The 17,089-nt window shown below is 41.0% G+C and overlaps 2 protein-coding genes across 2 annotated transcripts in view; both read left to right on the top strand.

The window, feature by feature from the left end:
- The window catches only part of WFDC10B (WAP four-disulfide core domain 10B), a 50,131-nt gene extending 45,843 nt beyond the window's left edge, over positions 1-4,288 (top strand). The window contains exons 3-4 of the mRNA XM_032461256.1: positions 2,975-3,117; positions 4,052-4,288. Of these exons, the coding sequence (XP_032317147.1) occupies positions 3,027-3,117; positions 4,052-4,182 (222 nt within the window). The 5' untranslated portion in view covers positions 2,975-3,026 and the 3' untranslated portion in view covers positions 4,183-4,288. The remainder of the gene's footprint in view (positions 1-2,974; positions 3,118-4,051) is intronic.
- Positions 4,289-4,489: 201 nt separating this feature from the next.
- Positions 4,490-15,651, top strand: WFDC11 (WAP four-disulfide core domain 11). Its single transcript, XM_006194916.2, has 5 exons — positions 4,490-4,639; positions 8,994-9,087; positions 13,575-13,725; positions 14,886-15,027; positions 15,542-15,651. The coding sequence occupies exons 3-5, from the start codon at positions 13,625-13,627 to the stop codon at positions 15,569-15,571; spliced, it is 273 nt and encodes a 90-aa protein (XP_006194978.2). The 5' UTR covers positions 4,490-4,639; positions 8,994-9,087; positions 13,575-13,624; the 3' UTR covers positions 15,572-15,651.
- The last annotated feature ends 1,438 nt before the right edge of the window (positions 15,652-17,089 follow it).

Here is a 17,089-nt window from a genome sequence, read left to right as displayed (position 1 = left end):
TTGCTTTTTTCTTGCACAAATATGCTCATTTGCACCTTGTTGTTTTCATTTAACAATATATCCTGAAAATTACTTTAAGGCAATTCATATATTTCCCCTTTATTACAGCTGTATTCTACACCACCATGTGCACACACCATGTGCAGGCAACCAGTCTCCTAAAAATGGGCATTTCCTTTTTGGATTGTTCATTGCTGGTGTACAGAGACACAACTGATTTTTGTGTGTTGATTTTGTACTCTGCAACTTTGCTGAATTCATTTATTAGCTTTACTAAGTTGTTTTGAGGATTGCTTGGAAATTTCTTTGTATGGGATCATGTCATTTGCAAATAGAGGTAGTTTTATTTCTTCCTTTCCAATTTGGATGTCTTTCATCTCTTTTCCTTGCTTAATTGTTTTGGTTAAAACGTCTAGTACAGTGTTGATGAGCAGTGATCAAAGTTGCATCCTTCTCTTATTCTTGATCTTGGGGGAAAGCTTTCACTCCTTCACTGCTAAAATTTATGATAGTTGTGTATTTTTCATAGGTATCCTTAATTGTGTTGGATAAGTCCCTTCTATTCCCAGCTTTGTGAAGGTGGGGGGTTTTGTGAATGCTTTTTCTATATCAGTTGAAATAATCTTGTGATTTTTTTTCCTTCATTCTATTAAAGAGGTGTATTTCATTGTGTTCTAATACATATTTTCATATGTTTAACCACCCTTGCTTTTCTGGTATAAATCCCACTTTGTCATGGTGTATAATTGTTTTAATATTGTGTGGGACTCAGTTTGCTAGCATTTTATTGAGAATTTTTGCATCTATATATTCATAAGAGATATTGGCCTGTAGTTTTATTTTCTTGTGGTGCCTTTGTTTGGCTTGGTATCAGGATAATGCTGGTATCACAGAATGACTCAGGAAGTGTTCCCTCTTCTTCTATTTTTTAGACTTAAAAAAAATGTGAACGATAATAGCTTTATTTTATACAACTTTTTTGTCTGTATAAAACAATATAAGTAAAGAAAACATGAGATTACATAGCTGATTATATTACAAAGGGGGAAAAGATTAATGTTAATTCTTCAAATATTTGGTTAATGATCACCTCCTCCTGGAGAATCCGCCCTGAGCCCTTAGCTAACAGGTCCCTTTGAGCTCTAAGAATTGAGTGTACACCACTGTTCTTCCCATGTCCTCCTCTAGTGTTTCTTTCTTTGATATATTAATTAATAATACAGAAATTATATTTGATACATTAATTAATAATAAAACTTATATAGTATTAATTAACCAATCACATCATATGCATTACATTATATTAACAAAGCTGGAAAATATGTATGTGTAATATATACATAATTATATAGGTAATATATTAAGTTTTCTAGCTTTATTAAGATACAGTTGACACAGAGCATTGTGTAAGTTTAAGGTGTATAACGTGTGGTTTGATACACTTATATATTGCAAAATGATTACCAATGTAGCATTATCGAACACCTCCATCACAGCACATAATTATCATTTCTTTTTAATGGTGAGAATATTTAAGATCTACTCTCGTCACCACTTTCAAGTATATGATACACTATTATCAGCTGTAATCACCATGCTGTACATTACATCCCCAGAATCTATTCATCTTATAACTAGAAGTTTGTACCATTTCCCCAACATCTCCTCTTGTCCCCCAGACTCCAGTAAACCACAACTCTGCTCCGTTTCTCTGTGTTCAGCTTTTTTAGATTACACATATGTGACATCATACAGTATTTGTCTTTTTCTGTCAGCACTTATCATAATGGCTCAAGTTTCATCCAAGTTGTCATAAAGGCCAGGATTTCCTCCTTTCTCATGGCTAAATAATATTGCATTGTATGTGGATATACCACATCTTTTTTAAAATTAAAATTTTTTTTTATTGAGTGATAGTCATCTTACAATGTTGGGTCAAATTCCAGTGTAGAGCACAATTTTTCAGTTATACATGAACATACATATATTCATTGTCACATTTTTTTCGCTGTGAGCTACCATGAGATCTTGTATATATTTCCCTGTGCTATACAGTATAATCTTGTTTGTCTATTCTACATTTCGAACTCCCAGTCTGTCCCTTCACACCCTCCTCCCCCTTGGCAACCACAAGTTTGTATTCTATGTCTATGAGTCTGTTTCTGTTTTGTATTTATGTTTTTTTTTTTTTTAGATTCCACATATGAGCGATCTCATATGGTATTTTTCTTTCTCTTTTTGGCTTACTTCACTTAGAATGACATTCTCCAGGAACATCCATGTTGCTGCAAATGGCATTATGTTGTCAGTTTTTATGGCTGAGTAGTATTCCATTGTATAAATATACCGTCTCTTCTTTATCCAGTCATCTGTTGTTGGACATTTAAGCTGTTTCCATGTCTTGGCTGTTGTAAATATTGCTGCTATGAACATTGGGGTGCAGGTGTCATTTTGAAGTAGGGTTCCTTCTGGATATATGCCCAGGAATGGGATTCCTGGGTCATATGGTTAAGCCTATTCCTAGTCTTTTGAGAAATCTCCATACTGTTTTCCACAGTGGCTGCACCAAACTGCAATCCCACCAGCAGTGTAGGAGGGTTCCCTTTTCTCCACAGCCTCTCCAGCATTTGTCATTGAAACACCACATCTTTTTTATCCATAGATCTATTGATGGACTTAAGTTGTTTCCATGTCTTTTAAAAAATGTTTCTTTCTTTAATTTTTCTATAAATTATTTTATCATTATAATATAGAAATACTGTTTCCTTCAGGAAAATACTCTGTTTGCAAAAGGAGAGGGTTGGCTATGTGACAGGAGAAGTCATCTCTGCAGAAGCCCAGGTCCCACATGAACACGCCATGGTGCGGGCAGGCAGGGGAAGAAACAAGGACTCCTTGCTCTGCCCTGGCTTGGCCAGCAGAGACAGGGAGGAGCCCAGGATAACCTCTTCTTTCCTGCTCTGTCCACACGCAGCTCTCCACGGGAGTCCGGGCCAGACTGAGAGTTCACTACTCTGGTCAGAGCCATGCGAGCCCAGGCTCTGCTACCCACCCTGCTTCTCTGTGTTCTGCTGCTGCAGGCCCAGGGAGGGCACCGTAACCTGAACAGGAATCAGAGTAGGTGATGGATGAGGGATGGGGAATGGGGAGGAGCAGGCTGTGTCCAGTCTCAGGAGAACCTGGGAATCGGAACCTTTCAGCGCACTGTGCTCCGACCACAGCACTATCAACACGCTGGTTCCTCCCAGACCATGGTCCTCCAGCCCCTTTATCTGGCCCTGGAAATAGTGATGATGATGGAAAGGAAACTGACATCTTTTTATTCTCTATCCCTCAAATCCAGAGACAAATGGTACCTACAGTAGTGAAAGAGACACTGGAGCTGAGAATCAGGAGGGAAAACAAAACAATTCTTCTTTGATTTATGCCCACATGTGGTGGGTGAACATCCAGAGATGTTCACCAGAGTAGGCACAGAATGAAAGGACATTGGGAGAGCAAAGTTGAGGGTACACGAATCAAGTTAAAATTCTCTCAGAGGGCGCAGGACAGTGGCAGTGAAAGGGAAATATTGCAAGTGGTATTTTCTGGGAAGGGCCAGGGATGCTGCAGACAGTGACAGTATGAGAGGAGAGAGAGGGTGAGGAGGCACGTTCATCTTCCTCTCCGGTCCCTGCAGATTGTGGAGAGTTGGCAGGATGTCCTAGACTTCGTTGGGTTCTCAAGGTGAGGGTGTAGATGGATGTGGGGAGTGGGTGGAATTCACCAAGGCCATGATTGATGGGGGAGACCGGGTCCTGGTGGCAGGGGTATGGAGAGGGTCTGGGAAGTCCAGGCATTGAGGTCTACTGGGGGAGGAGGGAGGAATAGGATTTAAGATATTACAGATCACCAGAATTTGGTGAAGGACAGAGGGTGAGTTCCCTGAAAAGTCCTAGAGTGTCATGAGTGGGACCTGAGTTCTCAGGTCTTTGAGGAGGCTTTAAACTTGAGAAGACTGCTCTGTTGAACCTGGTTCCCTTGACCCTCCTCCTACTCCTGCTCCTTTCAGATATGAGAGCCTGTATGGAGCGACCCGACGAATATCTTTGCAGCAAACACTGCTCATATTTCCTAAAGTGTCCAACCAACACCACGTGCTGCACCACCTTCTGTGGGAACGTCTGCATGAACATCCTGTGAGTCAGGGCGCAGGCTGGGCTGTGCGTCCTGCTCCCCGAGCCCTCCATCCAGAGACTGTGCCTGTGGCGGAAGCACAAGGACCTCACACCCGGGCACAAGGATGTCAATAGGAATGCCACCCTCCCCACTGTCTGAACTGCTTGTTCCTGTTTAATAAACCACAACAAATGCGCAGGGACCTGCTTGTTTCATTCCCAGTGCTTGGGATCATTGAGCACCTGGCGCAGACCCCAGAGCGCACCCCCCAACCCAGGTCCAGGTCTCTGATCTCTCCCCTTGTCATGCTTCCCTGCTCTCGCTCCCTTCGGCCTCCCTCCAGGCCCCTGCGGGCTCAGCTCCCTTGTTGCTCTGCTCACTGAACCAGTACTCCAAGGGAGAAACTGCTCATGGGTGGCATCTCCCAGTGCCAAGGAGAACATTCCTCATCCTGGAGCCACAAGGGCAAGTTCAATGTGAGGTGGGTGGAGGTTGAGACCCTGGGGCCCAGGGTGGGAGGCCCCTGAGGAGGACTCTTTTTAAACTTGGTCCACCCCCATCCCACTCTCCTCATCCTCCTTGGGAGTTCGGGTTACTGTCTCTTTCCAGTGAAGGAAATGAATCCCAGGGAAGTTAAGTGGCAGGTCCAAGGCCAAAGGAGAGTGAGAAGTCATGACATGGCCAGAGGAGGATGTTTCCTCTGCCCTCCCTGCTTGCTTACTTCCTCTCCATTACGGTGAGACCATGGACATGGAAGCGAGTGCCTGTGCTCACCCTAGATACCCCCCATCTCCATCATCCACCAGTATGGTCACCCTCATAATGGGGTGGTGCCTTCCTTTAACTCAGTGGTCCCTACCTTTCCCCAGTCCTCTTCCTTACAGTCTCATTCTCTCTCTCTCTCTGTTTTTAATCCAAAGGGAAGCCGTAGGGTGGAGGTACAGGTGGTTCGTGGTGATGCGGCTAAGGATGAATTGGCACAGGCTGGCTGTGGGTCTTTCCTGTGGTTTCATGATGGGTCAGTGGGAATTAATCACTGGGGTTCAGGGCCCCCACTACTCTGTGCAACCATAACTCCCCTGAAATGGTCCTGGGACTAAATCCAGAGACCGGGTCACATGTAGCCAGTGGGGACCTGGAGTCAAGTGTGAAGAACTCGGGCAGGCAAGCCATGCTGGATGTGCAATGTTTTGCTCCAGGCCAGTGCTTCCTGCCGAGCATCAGTGAAGGAGACACCAGAGGCCGAAGATGCCTCCATCAGGCCCCTCTGACCCACCTCAGAAGCATCACAGGGCTCCTGGTGTTGGAGGATCTCCTCCACTTCTGCTAAGAGCTACCCTTGGACAAGGGGCCTTAGGAAAGAGACCATGACCCACCACCAAAACAGATATTATTAGAGGCAGTTGAGTGGTAAGGGTCTGCTCTATGGGAACTCTTATTTGCTTCACACTCCAAGCATCTTCCCAACCCTCGGCCATGTCCCAAACACCTCAGGAGAGACTATTAAGAGAGGCAATCTGCCAGGGGCCACATGGGGAATGACCTCCCACAACCAAGTCCGGTACTCCCTACCGTATGTGCGTATCATAGGTGCCAGGCTGACCTATTCCTTGCCACTGGTAGGAGCACCAAGGACCATGAATTTTACTAGAAGCAGTGACCCTTCTCCCTTGTGGTAACTTGTACCCTGACCCTCTCTGGACTCTCCACTCTGCCTTCAAGAACTGAGGCTACACCTAGAATGCTATGGCTAGGAACAGTGCTTGTCTGGACATCAGTGCATGTTCTGTGTTTATTAGAACAACTCTGTGCTTCCGTGTTATGTAAAGGAGAGGAGTGGGGACCCCCAGAAAACCTTGAAACTAATGGTGGTGAAGGGGAAGCAAATGCAGATTCTGCCATGATCTGGGCCTCTGAAATGTCAAGTCCCAGCCTGCAGAGAATCACAGAACGGGGCTGGTCTGTCCGTGACCAAACACATAGCCTCATGGTTGCTGTGGCTTTTGCATGATTTGTTCTTTTCTCAAGCTCCAGACCTGCTCCTAACAAGTATTTTCCTTCCTATTCCTATCAACCAAGATAATCAGAAGTAGCTTTCTCGTGTGTATAGATCTAGCAATGTACCTGCACTGCCTTCCCTCAGGACTAAGTCTTCTCTTTGGTTCTTTGACTTAATAGTCTGAAGAGGCTTTGATCACTTGCTACCCCAGAGAACATCATGCTCGTTCATCACGTTTATTACGTTATGCTCACTGGCCCTAGAGAGTGGAATTAGCAGGTAGCCTAGGTGCTTAACCACATGCGTGCCAGAGGGTGGGAGATACGCCTGCTACTAGTCCAGGACTTGTTAGATCGGTGACATTTCCGGAGATCCAGTTGTCCGGGACATATAGGGATAGTCCCTCAGGCAGGGGACAAGTGGCTGCACCCTGTACTGCCCACCATGAAGAAAGACACAACGTTTGGTGGGGCTCTTTGGAGTTTGGACACAACAAAAGTCCCCTTTGGGGCATTCCCCTCTTAGCTATTTCCTGCTAGTTTTGTGTGGAATCCAGATTAAGAAAAAATTCTGCAACAGGTCCAGGATGGTTTGAAAGTTGCCTGCCCGTTCCATTGAGACTTAATTTGTGGTTTAAAATATGGTCTCTTATAGAAAATGTCCCATGTGCCCTTGAGAAGAATGTGTGTGCTGTTATCGTTGGGTTGGGTGATGTGTACGTGTCTGTTGGATCTTGCTGTTTTACTGTGTTACTTAAGTCCTCTATTTTCTAACTTACCTCCTGCCTAGTTGTTCTAACTGTTACTGAGAGTGGGGGATTGAAGTCTCCAGTTATTATTGTAGAACTGTCTCTATTTCTCACCTCAATTCTGTCAGTTTTTGCTTCATATATTTTGATGATTACTAGGTACATAAAAGTTTATAATCGTTACAGCTTCGTGCTGTATTGAACCTTTTATTAATACAGAGTGTCCTTCTTTGTCTCTTGTAACCTTTTTTGATTTAGGCTCTATTTTGTCTGCTATTAGTATAGCTACCCCTGCTCTCTTTTGGTTTCTATTTGCATGGAACATCTTTTCCCACCCTTTCACCTTCAATCTGTTTGTGTTTTTGGATCTAAAGTGAATCTCTTATAGACAGCAAATGATTAGATCATGTGTTTTTTTTTAAATCTATTCTGCCAATCTCTATGTTTTGATTGGAGAGTTTAATCTGTTTATATTTAAAGTAATTAATGATGAGGAGGGGCTTACGTCTGTCATTTTTTGTTTTTTATTTGCCTTACAGCTTTTTAGTCATATATATGTAATACATACTTATATATGTATATACACAAATATGTGTGTATATATAATATATGGATATACACAAAAATGTTAGCATAGTGTGACAAAATTAAAAATTTTAAATTTCTTTGTCATTTGCATAGATTTGCAAGAGTTATGCACTAATCTATGGCTTGCTCTTTTAATAGCACAAAAGCAACAAATGATACTCTGGAAAGAAGCCATCTTTTTCTATAGAGAGAAGTGTATGGGATGAAGTGATGAGGGGCCCCGTGAAGAGGTTGAAGCCAAGGATTTGTTGTAAAGTGGGAAGAGGCCAGGAAACAGACCCAGAGAAGAAGATGTTCAGGCAATCCATAAAACTTTGCTTCCCTCTTGCTCCCCATCCTTCCCATTCTAGCCACGCAACTCTGGGAACACACCGAGACTCAATCAGAACTCACACAGAGGTATCCACAGTCGGCTTGGCCCCTGGACTTCCTCTTCCCATTGTGCTCCTTGCTAGTGTTATAAAGGCAAGTGGAGAGAGTGATGTTGGTGATGGGAAATGGGTCCAAGGAGCATCATGGCTCCCAGTCCCAAGAGATCTGGGGGCTGCACCGTCTGGCTCACATGGCTCTAGATTCACTTCTTTTAAATCCTGTACCTGGCATTTACTAGCTGTGTGGCCTTGGGAAAGTTGCTTAACTCCTCTGTGCCTCAGTTTCTGCATCTGTAAAATAGGAATTAGACTAGTATGAAACTCATAGGGTCATTGAGAATATTAGTTAATACATGTTAAATATCTGACACATAGTGAATTTAGTATTAAACTGGGTGATGCTTGACGCTTCACTGGGTAAATGTTTCATTTGTTTATTTAATAAATCTTATAGTACTGCTTGTATGCCAGACATTAGCTCTAAGTGCTTAACAAATAATCATTCATGGAACCCTCACAACAACCCTCTGAGGGAAGTACTGTTATATCCCCACTTTGCAAAAGAAGAATTGACACCCAGGGAGGGTTAGTGACTCGCCCAAAGTAAGTGGGAGTTGGATTTGAACCCAGGTTAAGTTGTGTTTTAAATCTCCTCAAATGGCCTTTCTAAGCTCCCTTGGCAGAGCCCTCTCATTTCATCAGCTCAAAAACCACAAGGCACTGGTGATAATGTAGTGTTAGGCTGATGCTAGCAATGGAGAAATTAATATAGAGATAGATGGGACCTTACAAAAGTCATCACACAAATGTTAGAGAAAAATAGCCCTACAGATCCCCCCACCTCCACAGTCACCCAGACACCCAAGAAATATGTGTGCTGGGGGAGGGGAACCCAGATACCCAGGAATTGCGTGTGCTGGGGGAGGGGAGGCTCCTGCAGTTCTACAGTGTTCTGCTTCTGCCTGTATTAACTGCAGCAAAAAGCAAAAAAGAAAGTACTCCTTGCATAGGAATTCAGTGATAATATTCTGTGTGTACCCAACTTATGGCTTGGGGCAGAACCCACAGATCTGCCACAACCAGAATCGTGATTACATTTTGAGTCTTTAAACTCACTTCTGCTCATCAGCTTGCCCCTGTGCAGAGGCTCTGCGGTCCCCAGAGACCAGGAAGAAGGGTCACCAAACAAATAACCGGCACTTCCAACTTTGACATCTTCCAAGGTAGGTGGAGGTCAGAGTCCTGGGGCTGGAAGTGCAAGCCTGAAAAATGCTTTCATCTATGGCTTGATAGGGTGACTTCCCTGTCCAGATCATACTTCCAAATCATGCCAACACCATCCCTCTATAAAAGAGATGATTGTCCTTGTTGTTCGAATGGAGAAACTGAAACAGAGAAAAATGACGTGGATGGACACCGGGTCCATTTTACAAGTGATACCCCGAGGACACTGTGTGTTGCCTACAGAGTATTCCCACTGAGAATGCCTGACCTGAGTCTAATCATGAAGAAATTTCAGACAAACCCCAGATAATGAATGTTTATTTAGAACAAAAAATTGGCTGTGTTCTTCAAAAGTTTCAATGTCATAAAAGACAAAGGGCATTACTGGGTGAATTTATAAAATGGGAAACTCGTGGTTGATTAGATAAAAGTATATTTTATAAATGTTAAACTTAATGAAGTTGATAGTTGTATTGTGATCATATAAGAGAATGTCCCTATTGTTAATACTCACTGAAGTATTATTCCTTACTAAGGACCATGATATATAATACTTACTGTCAAATGGTTTAGAAAATATGTATATATATATATATGTGAAAGAGAGAGGAAGCAATAATTAGGGGTCAGTTCCTAACATAGGTGGATCTGAGCAAATGGTATACAGCTGCCCTTTGTACTGTTCTTACTCTTGTAACTTTGAAATTATTTCCAAATAATAGTTTTTTAAAAGTTAAAGGCAACCCATCTAATGGTCCACATGCCTCAAATTTTGTTTTCCTATTTTATAATCTTTTACATAAACCAAGAGGAGAACAAGCTAGAGAGTTTTGCAAATATTAAAATGTCTCAGGGTGTCACGCCTGCTTTTGAACATTTGAGAGAATTTTAACCGATGCATGTGGGTTTTCTTTTGCTTGGTTGAAAGTGTTGAAGTGAGAATAAAGACTTTGATGGAAACTTGGTTATTGGCAGGGAAAGAGACAATTTCTCCATTGTGACTGTTTAATTCACAATAACCAGACTTCTCCTTTGATTTTGCTTCTTGTAGCTTCCTTTCTTTTTGGCTTCAGGAGCCTGAAGCACCAGGTTGGGAGTGAGAGAGGAGTGGGCAAAAGGCTGGGAATTTTTTTGAATGGTACTTAACCTCTTCTTTCAGAATCCCAAATCTCACTACCATGATAAAATAATAATAAAATAAAATAATAGCCTAAAATAATAGCCAGAACTTATTTGGCATATTCTGTGTTCCAGGGGCTGGGACCTCCTCTTATTTTCTCTCCTGCACATTGAGCACCGTCTGTTGTTACGCATTTCTTTTATGTATCTTGTTTATTGTCGGAACCCTCTACTAGGATTAAGCTTTATGAGGGCAGGGGTTTTGCCAGCTTTGTTCAGGACTATATTCTTGGTACTTAGAAAGGTGCCTGGCTTATAGTAGTCACTTAATATAAATCTTTGCAGGACAAATAAATTTAAGACAGATGAATGAAGGATAGAACCTCATCCACTCACCAGAATTAATTCCAAATAGGTTAAATAGTTTAAAAAATTTAAAAAGACCACAACAAAGTTAATAAAATTAAATAAAATTTGAACCTAGAGGTTATGATATTGAGTGAATTAAATCAGACAAAGACAAGTATCATATGATATCACTTATATGTGAAATCTTAAAAAAGTGATACAAATTCTACTTATAAACCAAAAACAGACTCACGGATGTAGAAAACAAACTATGGTTACAAAAGGGGAAAGGGCGGGGAGGGATAAATTAGGGTTGGGGGGTTAACAGACACATATTATTATATAAAAAATAGATAAACAACAAGGACCTACTGTATAGCACAGGGAACTATATTCTATTTCTTGTAATAACAGATAATGGAAAAGATTTGAAAAGAAAAAATACATGTGTATGTATGTGTGTAACTGAATCACTTTGCTATACACCTGAAACTAACATTGTAAATCAACTACATTTCAATAAAATTGTTTTAAAAATTTAATAACTTTCACACCTTTGGAGAGGAAAAGAGAGTCTGGGCATCATCATCATCATCATCATCATCATCACAACAATAATAATAATAACCAACATTTATTTTGCACCTTCTGTGTGCCAGTGTGTTATATAGTCAACATTTGCTATGAAGCTACTGTCACCCCATATTATAGGTAGGGAAACTGAGGTTTTGAGAAGTTAGGTGATTGACCAATCACATAGCTAATATTAAGCTAGATGTGTTGGGGTTGGTTTCAAGCCCAGGTCTCTCTGACTCCAGTGCCCATGTTTTGTTCACTGTCTTCAGTATGGTAGCAAGTGGGAGAGAGTTTCCCTCTTATGGTTAAGACCACATGTGTAGACTGTTGGTAGAATAAACCAGTCTTAATGGAGGAAAAACTGGCAACAACCCTACCTAGGGTTTGAAATAGGTAGTATCTTTGCCTAGGACCTCTAGATCTACAAATTTGTGCTCTGAAGCTAATAATGGATTTAATCACATTTTAGTTGCAAGGAGGTTTCCAAAGACATTTTTCCCCTCTAAGGAAGAGTAATCAGATGTCTTATGATCCATGGGGAAATAATGATATGTGTAACTAGTATGTTGGGGAAATATTCATGGGGAGAGTTACTGTTAATATGTTGAAAGGCTAGTCCTTTGTCTCATTTAAATTTATTCAAAAGAGCTAATTCTTTCCCTGACTCTGTATGAGGGCTTGGTTATAGAACTTGACTTTTTTAGTCACTGCCTAAATTTAGATAACAATATTTTATATTATTAATTGATAGAATATAATAAATTTAGAAAAAAAAAGTCAAAACCCATATAATAGTCAAAACGCTAGGCTTGAATTTAAATTGTGGCTTCCTCCGCACCCAGAAACCTGCAGTTGGGGAAGAGAATGGTCGATTTCCTTGCTCTTTCCTCTCCTGCAGGTGGCTATGTGCCACTTTGCAGGTGGAGGAGGGAGACAAGACAAAGGGGTCAGGATAGCTCTTTTTGGCAGACAGTGTTGTAGCTTTGAACTTTGTACTTTCTGGGCTTGATATTGCTTAAAGTTGACTCTGCCGTGGTTTCATAAGTTGAGTCTCCCCCAATCCCACTGATGGAAGTTTCTCACCTGTGGTTCTCTTGATCTGGCCGAATCCATCTCCTTTCTGGCTGGTTTATTGTGACATCTTTCCTTGGCCACTCACTTTCTACTTTCTTCTGTTGAGTTTCCATAGCTTTTCCAAGCAGCCTGTCTGGAATGAATCTGGCACAAACCCACATCGGCTCTTTCCTGCATCCTTTGCCCTATCAAATTCTATCGTGCAGCCGGTAGCCCCTCTCTTGTGGCTGTAGGTCACTTCAGAGAGTCTCCCTCCCTTTTGTGTTCTTGGATGTGACTTAGACACTCGCCTCCTGTGTCTCCACAATCACGTAGGGGCACATAGGGAGCTCCATGGGAGGTCTCCTTGAAGCCTTTCCAGTGACTTGGAATTAAGAGAGCTCAGTATTCTTTAAAGAAAATCTGCTAAAAAATCTCCTCCCTCAAATATGTTAAATCCTTGACCATTTTTCACCTTTAAAACAAGTGAGGATATTAAGGGTCATTTAACCACTTTGGGGCCATCTTTCTTTCTCTTTTGAAAAAGTCCTACAAGTTGGTCTGTCACAAGCTCACTTTAGGATCTATCCAAAGGTCTTGGCTACTTTTATTTTAATATCATGTTACAAATTTTTAAATAAAATGTCGTGATATACAACAGTAAGCCTAATGATTTCAATTTTATAAAAACAATTGATTTCCATATATCTGCACCTATAGAAGACAAAATAACTACACCCATATAGTGGGGTTACTAAAAGTACTTCATTGCCTGCTTTGTAGTTTTTATGCCTTAAGAATTTTGTATGGTGACAGATGGAAACTAAGCTTTTGGTGGCGAGCATGCTGTAGTGTATATGGAAGTCAAAATATGATGTTGTACACGTGAAACTTATATAATGTTATAACCCAAGGTTACCTCAAAGAAAGAGTAATTTAAACAATTTTGTAATCTGAATTTGAATTACTTTAAAAAATTAATTTATTATTTTTTAATTGAAGTACCATCAGTTACAATGTGTCAATTTCTGGTGTACAGCACAATGTCCCAGTCATGCATATACATACATTCATTTTCATTAAAGGTTGTTACAAGATATTGAACATAGTTCCCTGTGCTATACAGCAGAAATTTTTTAATTTATTTTTTGAATTACTTTTTAATCAAGGGAAGAAATACATTCAAAAAATTTTCTTCCTGCAAAAGGAAGGCATACAGCATGAGATGGAGAGATACCTTTTAGTGAAGTCAACATCCAGCTTTGGTGTGTGCATGTTGTTGGGTGGATGGAGGGCAAGGAAGAATAATTAGAAGACCAAGTGTAAAGAAATTCCATAAGAATTTCCTCTTGCTTCACAACTCTCTTTATTTATGTCTTTTGATCTCTAGCAGCAACTGGGAAAGAAAAAAAAATCCTGACAACATCTATTCAAACGTGTATGGTCAGCATCATGAAGCTCTGGACACCTCTCCTCATAATGCTCGTGTGTACCGTGCTCCTGTCTGTGCTGGGAGGAATGAAGGAAAAACATACCCACGGGTGATGCGGCTGGGCTGGGGAGCAAAAGGGGTGATGAGGCTGTGCTTGTTTCTGGACAAATGAAGGGGTCTCATGCCTGCACATCTGACTCAGGATCCACCTTCTCTGGATCACCTTTTGGAGAATCAGATAATTTTCTATACACAGAGATCCAAGAAATTCCCTTTAATGCTTTTTCTTCTAACCTTGAAAGTAGCAATGAGTATCTGTTAGCTTTTAGATACAGTCCGTAAGTTATAAGGATCTAATATTTTCCCATGTCACGCTATCTTTGGTGGAGGGTAGGGCACCAGTACAGAGCTGTCATATTTTCCTATTCTTCCAGAAGCTCTGTGTCCTACCTATGTGCAAAATGGACATTTCTTTTTGGTTTTTGTTTGTTTGTTTGGTTGATTTGGGTTTTTTTTAATGGGTGGAGGGGAGGTAATTAGGTTTATTTATTTGGTTAGTTATTTTAATGGAAGTACTGGGGATTGAACCCAGGATCTCGTGCCTGCTAAGCATAAACTCTAACCACTGTGCTGTACCCTCCCTCCCATTTCTTCATGTATACCCTTAATTAAGTGTTGGATATTTAAGAATGTGAAAAGATAGACAAGAGACGTGAAGTGAGTCCTTCCTGGGGCAATGTTGGGGGCCATATAATGAGAAAATGGAATCAATGGAGGGGGCCAAGAAAATAAGGTGAGAGAGATAAGAATTTGGAGAGAGACTGAGTTATTAAAGGTAGGGTCAGCAATGAGTGGAAGACAAGGGGAGGGAATCCATTTCTTACTCACCCTGGTCTAGCTTCCCGCACTATGAAATAGGTGTGATAATGAGGCTAGAGGATATCTCAGGCTCTGAGATCTCCCATTATAAAAACGTAAACTTCATAGGAGGGCACATGAATGCTGGGAGCATACAGAGCCCTGTCTCTAGGATGCTCAAAGAGGACCCAGAGGCCTGCAACACTGTAGGACTTGGGGGGCAGTGAAGGCAAAGAGATCAGTGAAGATGTGACGGGGTCAGTGAAAACTCAGTAAGGAGGCTTAGGAAGGGAATTTTTCATAGAAGGCAGATAGATACTTTGGTGGGGACTTGGGGCTGGGATTCTAGGAGGAGCTATTAAGCTTATGAAGGGCCCCTGTCAGCTTCTTACCATCTCGTCTCAATTGCAGGGAGGAAATGTTACTTGCAGAGTGCTGGGGAGAGCCAAAGATCCATGAATGTGCCAAGAAGTGTACCAGAACCTTTAAGTGCATAGAAAGAAATCACACGTGCTGCTGGACCTACTGTGGAAACATCTGCTGGGAAAATGCAGTGAGTTCGGAGATGTGTGCTTGAGTGTGTGTCTTCACTGATTCTCACCTTCTTCTCAGATGCTGTATCCCTAAACAGAGGACTGGGGTACCCCAAATCCTAGGCACGAAAGTAGCAGAAGACAATGTCCCCTAAACCTGGAAGGCAATTCACTGGCAAATAGACCAAGATACCAGCTTGGGGGCACCTTACTTCTTTCATTGTACAACAAATGCCTGTGCTGTCTTTATTGTATTTTTCAACAATTTGCTCTTTTCCTATTTTTTGGTCCAGATTGCTAGCCATTACTTCCATAGTCAGACTTTTCCTTGAGCCCTTTTAGCTCAGCCAGGACCCAAATCTCTACATTTCTTTGTTCAATGACCCAATACTCCCCCTTGTCAGAAGTGGACAATGCCTGTTGTTATATGAAGTATTTCTGTTCTAGTGAGTTTGAGTAATATTAAGCTTGGGAATGAATTCTTGTTTTTCAGACTTCCATAGCCTCTAAGCATCTCACCTTTTTCTCTTGTAGGTAATCAATGAAAGACTGCTAAAACCCTAACCTCCCACTGGGATACCCATCTATTCTCATTGAGGGTTGGGCAGGAGTAAATCCTTGGCAAATAAACTCATTTGCTAACAGTGGTCTTTGGGTTTTTCCCACTCCATTCCACCACCTTTGAATGCCCTTATCACAACCTTCTATATTCCTATCCTGTAGTGTACATAAGTTTCCAACTCTTGCTTCCATCTCTTCCTTCCCTATCTGATTACCCTAACTCATGGGCTTCACAGAATAGATGTTTATTTCTCTCATGCCATTTTAATGTGTGCAGTTGGCAAGCAGCCTTTCATTCTGTTTTTCACAGAGAGGTCTCTGGTAAGTTTGTTTCTCACAGGGTTTAGGCAAATGGCTCTAAAACTACTTTACATGTATAAAAGATTGAAAAACAAGTAAATAATTTGTAGGCAGGTTTCTGTTAGAGAAGACGGGTTACAAATAAGCAAAAGGAAAATGCTAGAATGAGCTCTGGGGTACTGGATTAAAGTCAGAGATATCAACATGAACTCATGTTCAGCTTAATATATATATAGAGAGAGACAGACAGATGCAGAAATATTTATAGACACATGTATATACACAGATTAGCTACATAAACATATCTTTCCTAGATATGCCTGCTAAGAGGGCTTAGAAGTAGTAACAGCACAGTAGCAACAAGCACACAGAGCCCAGATCTTGGTTTCTAAATACCATTCTCCAGTACATGGGCCAAAGCTTCGTAGAGGAATGACTGATTCTAGAACTGGGCTTGGAAAATACAAGATGAGACTGGGACATCTTTTAGGATTAGAAAGTAAGGAAAAGCCAAAACCCCAAATAATGGGACAAAGGAACCAACCTGAAGAGCTTCCAGTGGCCAAAGCCAAAAATAATTTGAGCATAGAGCTGTTACTGCTGGTCTATTAAAATAAAATGTTACAAAGGTAATGGAAAAATAGTAAACAACTTCAGTGTAAACTACTATTAAAGAAAACAAAAAATGAAATTTGAAACATTTCTGCTGAAAAGAAATTCTCCCACTAGAACAACCCTGAGTCAGCAAAAAGGGTAATACAGCACTGCAACTTTAATTAAATATCTCTAAACAATCATTTTAACATATGGAAAAAATACATTTAGTCAGAAATTTTAAAAGTCAGCACATAAGTAGACAACAAAAATCAGGAAGACTTGAAATAAGAGGTTGACAGAATGTAAAAAATTGAAAGAAAAAGATACAAGTTACCTTAGAAAGAAAGATTGTTACAAGATATTCAGGACAGAATAAATTAAAATAACTATAATAGGCATTGAGGAAAAAGAATGAAAGAAGCCAAAAGACTAAAAATATAATGCAAAAAGTAAAAACAGTAAGAGAGAAAAAGTTTGAGTTTTAGAGATTTTCAAAAAGAAAACCTGAATCAACAACAACAAAAGAGACCATTATATACCCAGGAATAATGGCCCAGAACAGCCTCAGTTATCGGATGTTTGATCTGATCACCATGAACTACCTGTTCCTCCACCTTGTGGCTT

This window comes from Camelus ferus, chromosome 19, assembly GCF_009834535.1.
Source record: "Camelus ferus isolate YT-003-E chromosome 19, BCGSAC_Cfer_1.0, whole genome shotgun sequence".
Lineage (NCBI taxonomy): Eukaryota > Metazoa > Chordata > Mammalia > Artiodactyla > Camelidae > Camelus > Camelus ferus.
Note: the sequence above shows the minus strand (reverse complement) of the source record. Positions and strands in the feature narration are given on the sequence as shown.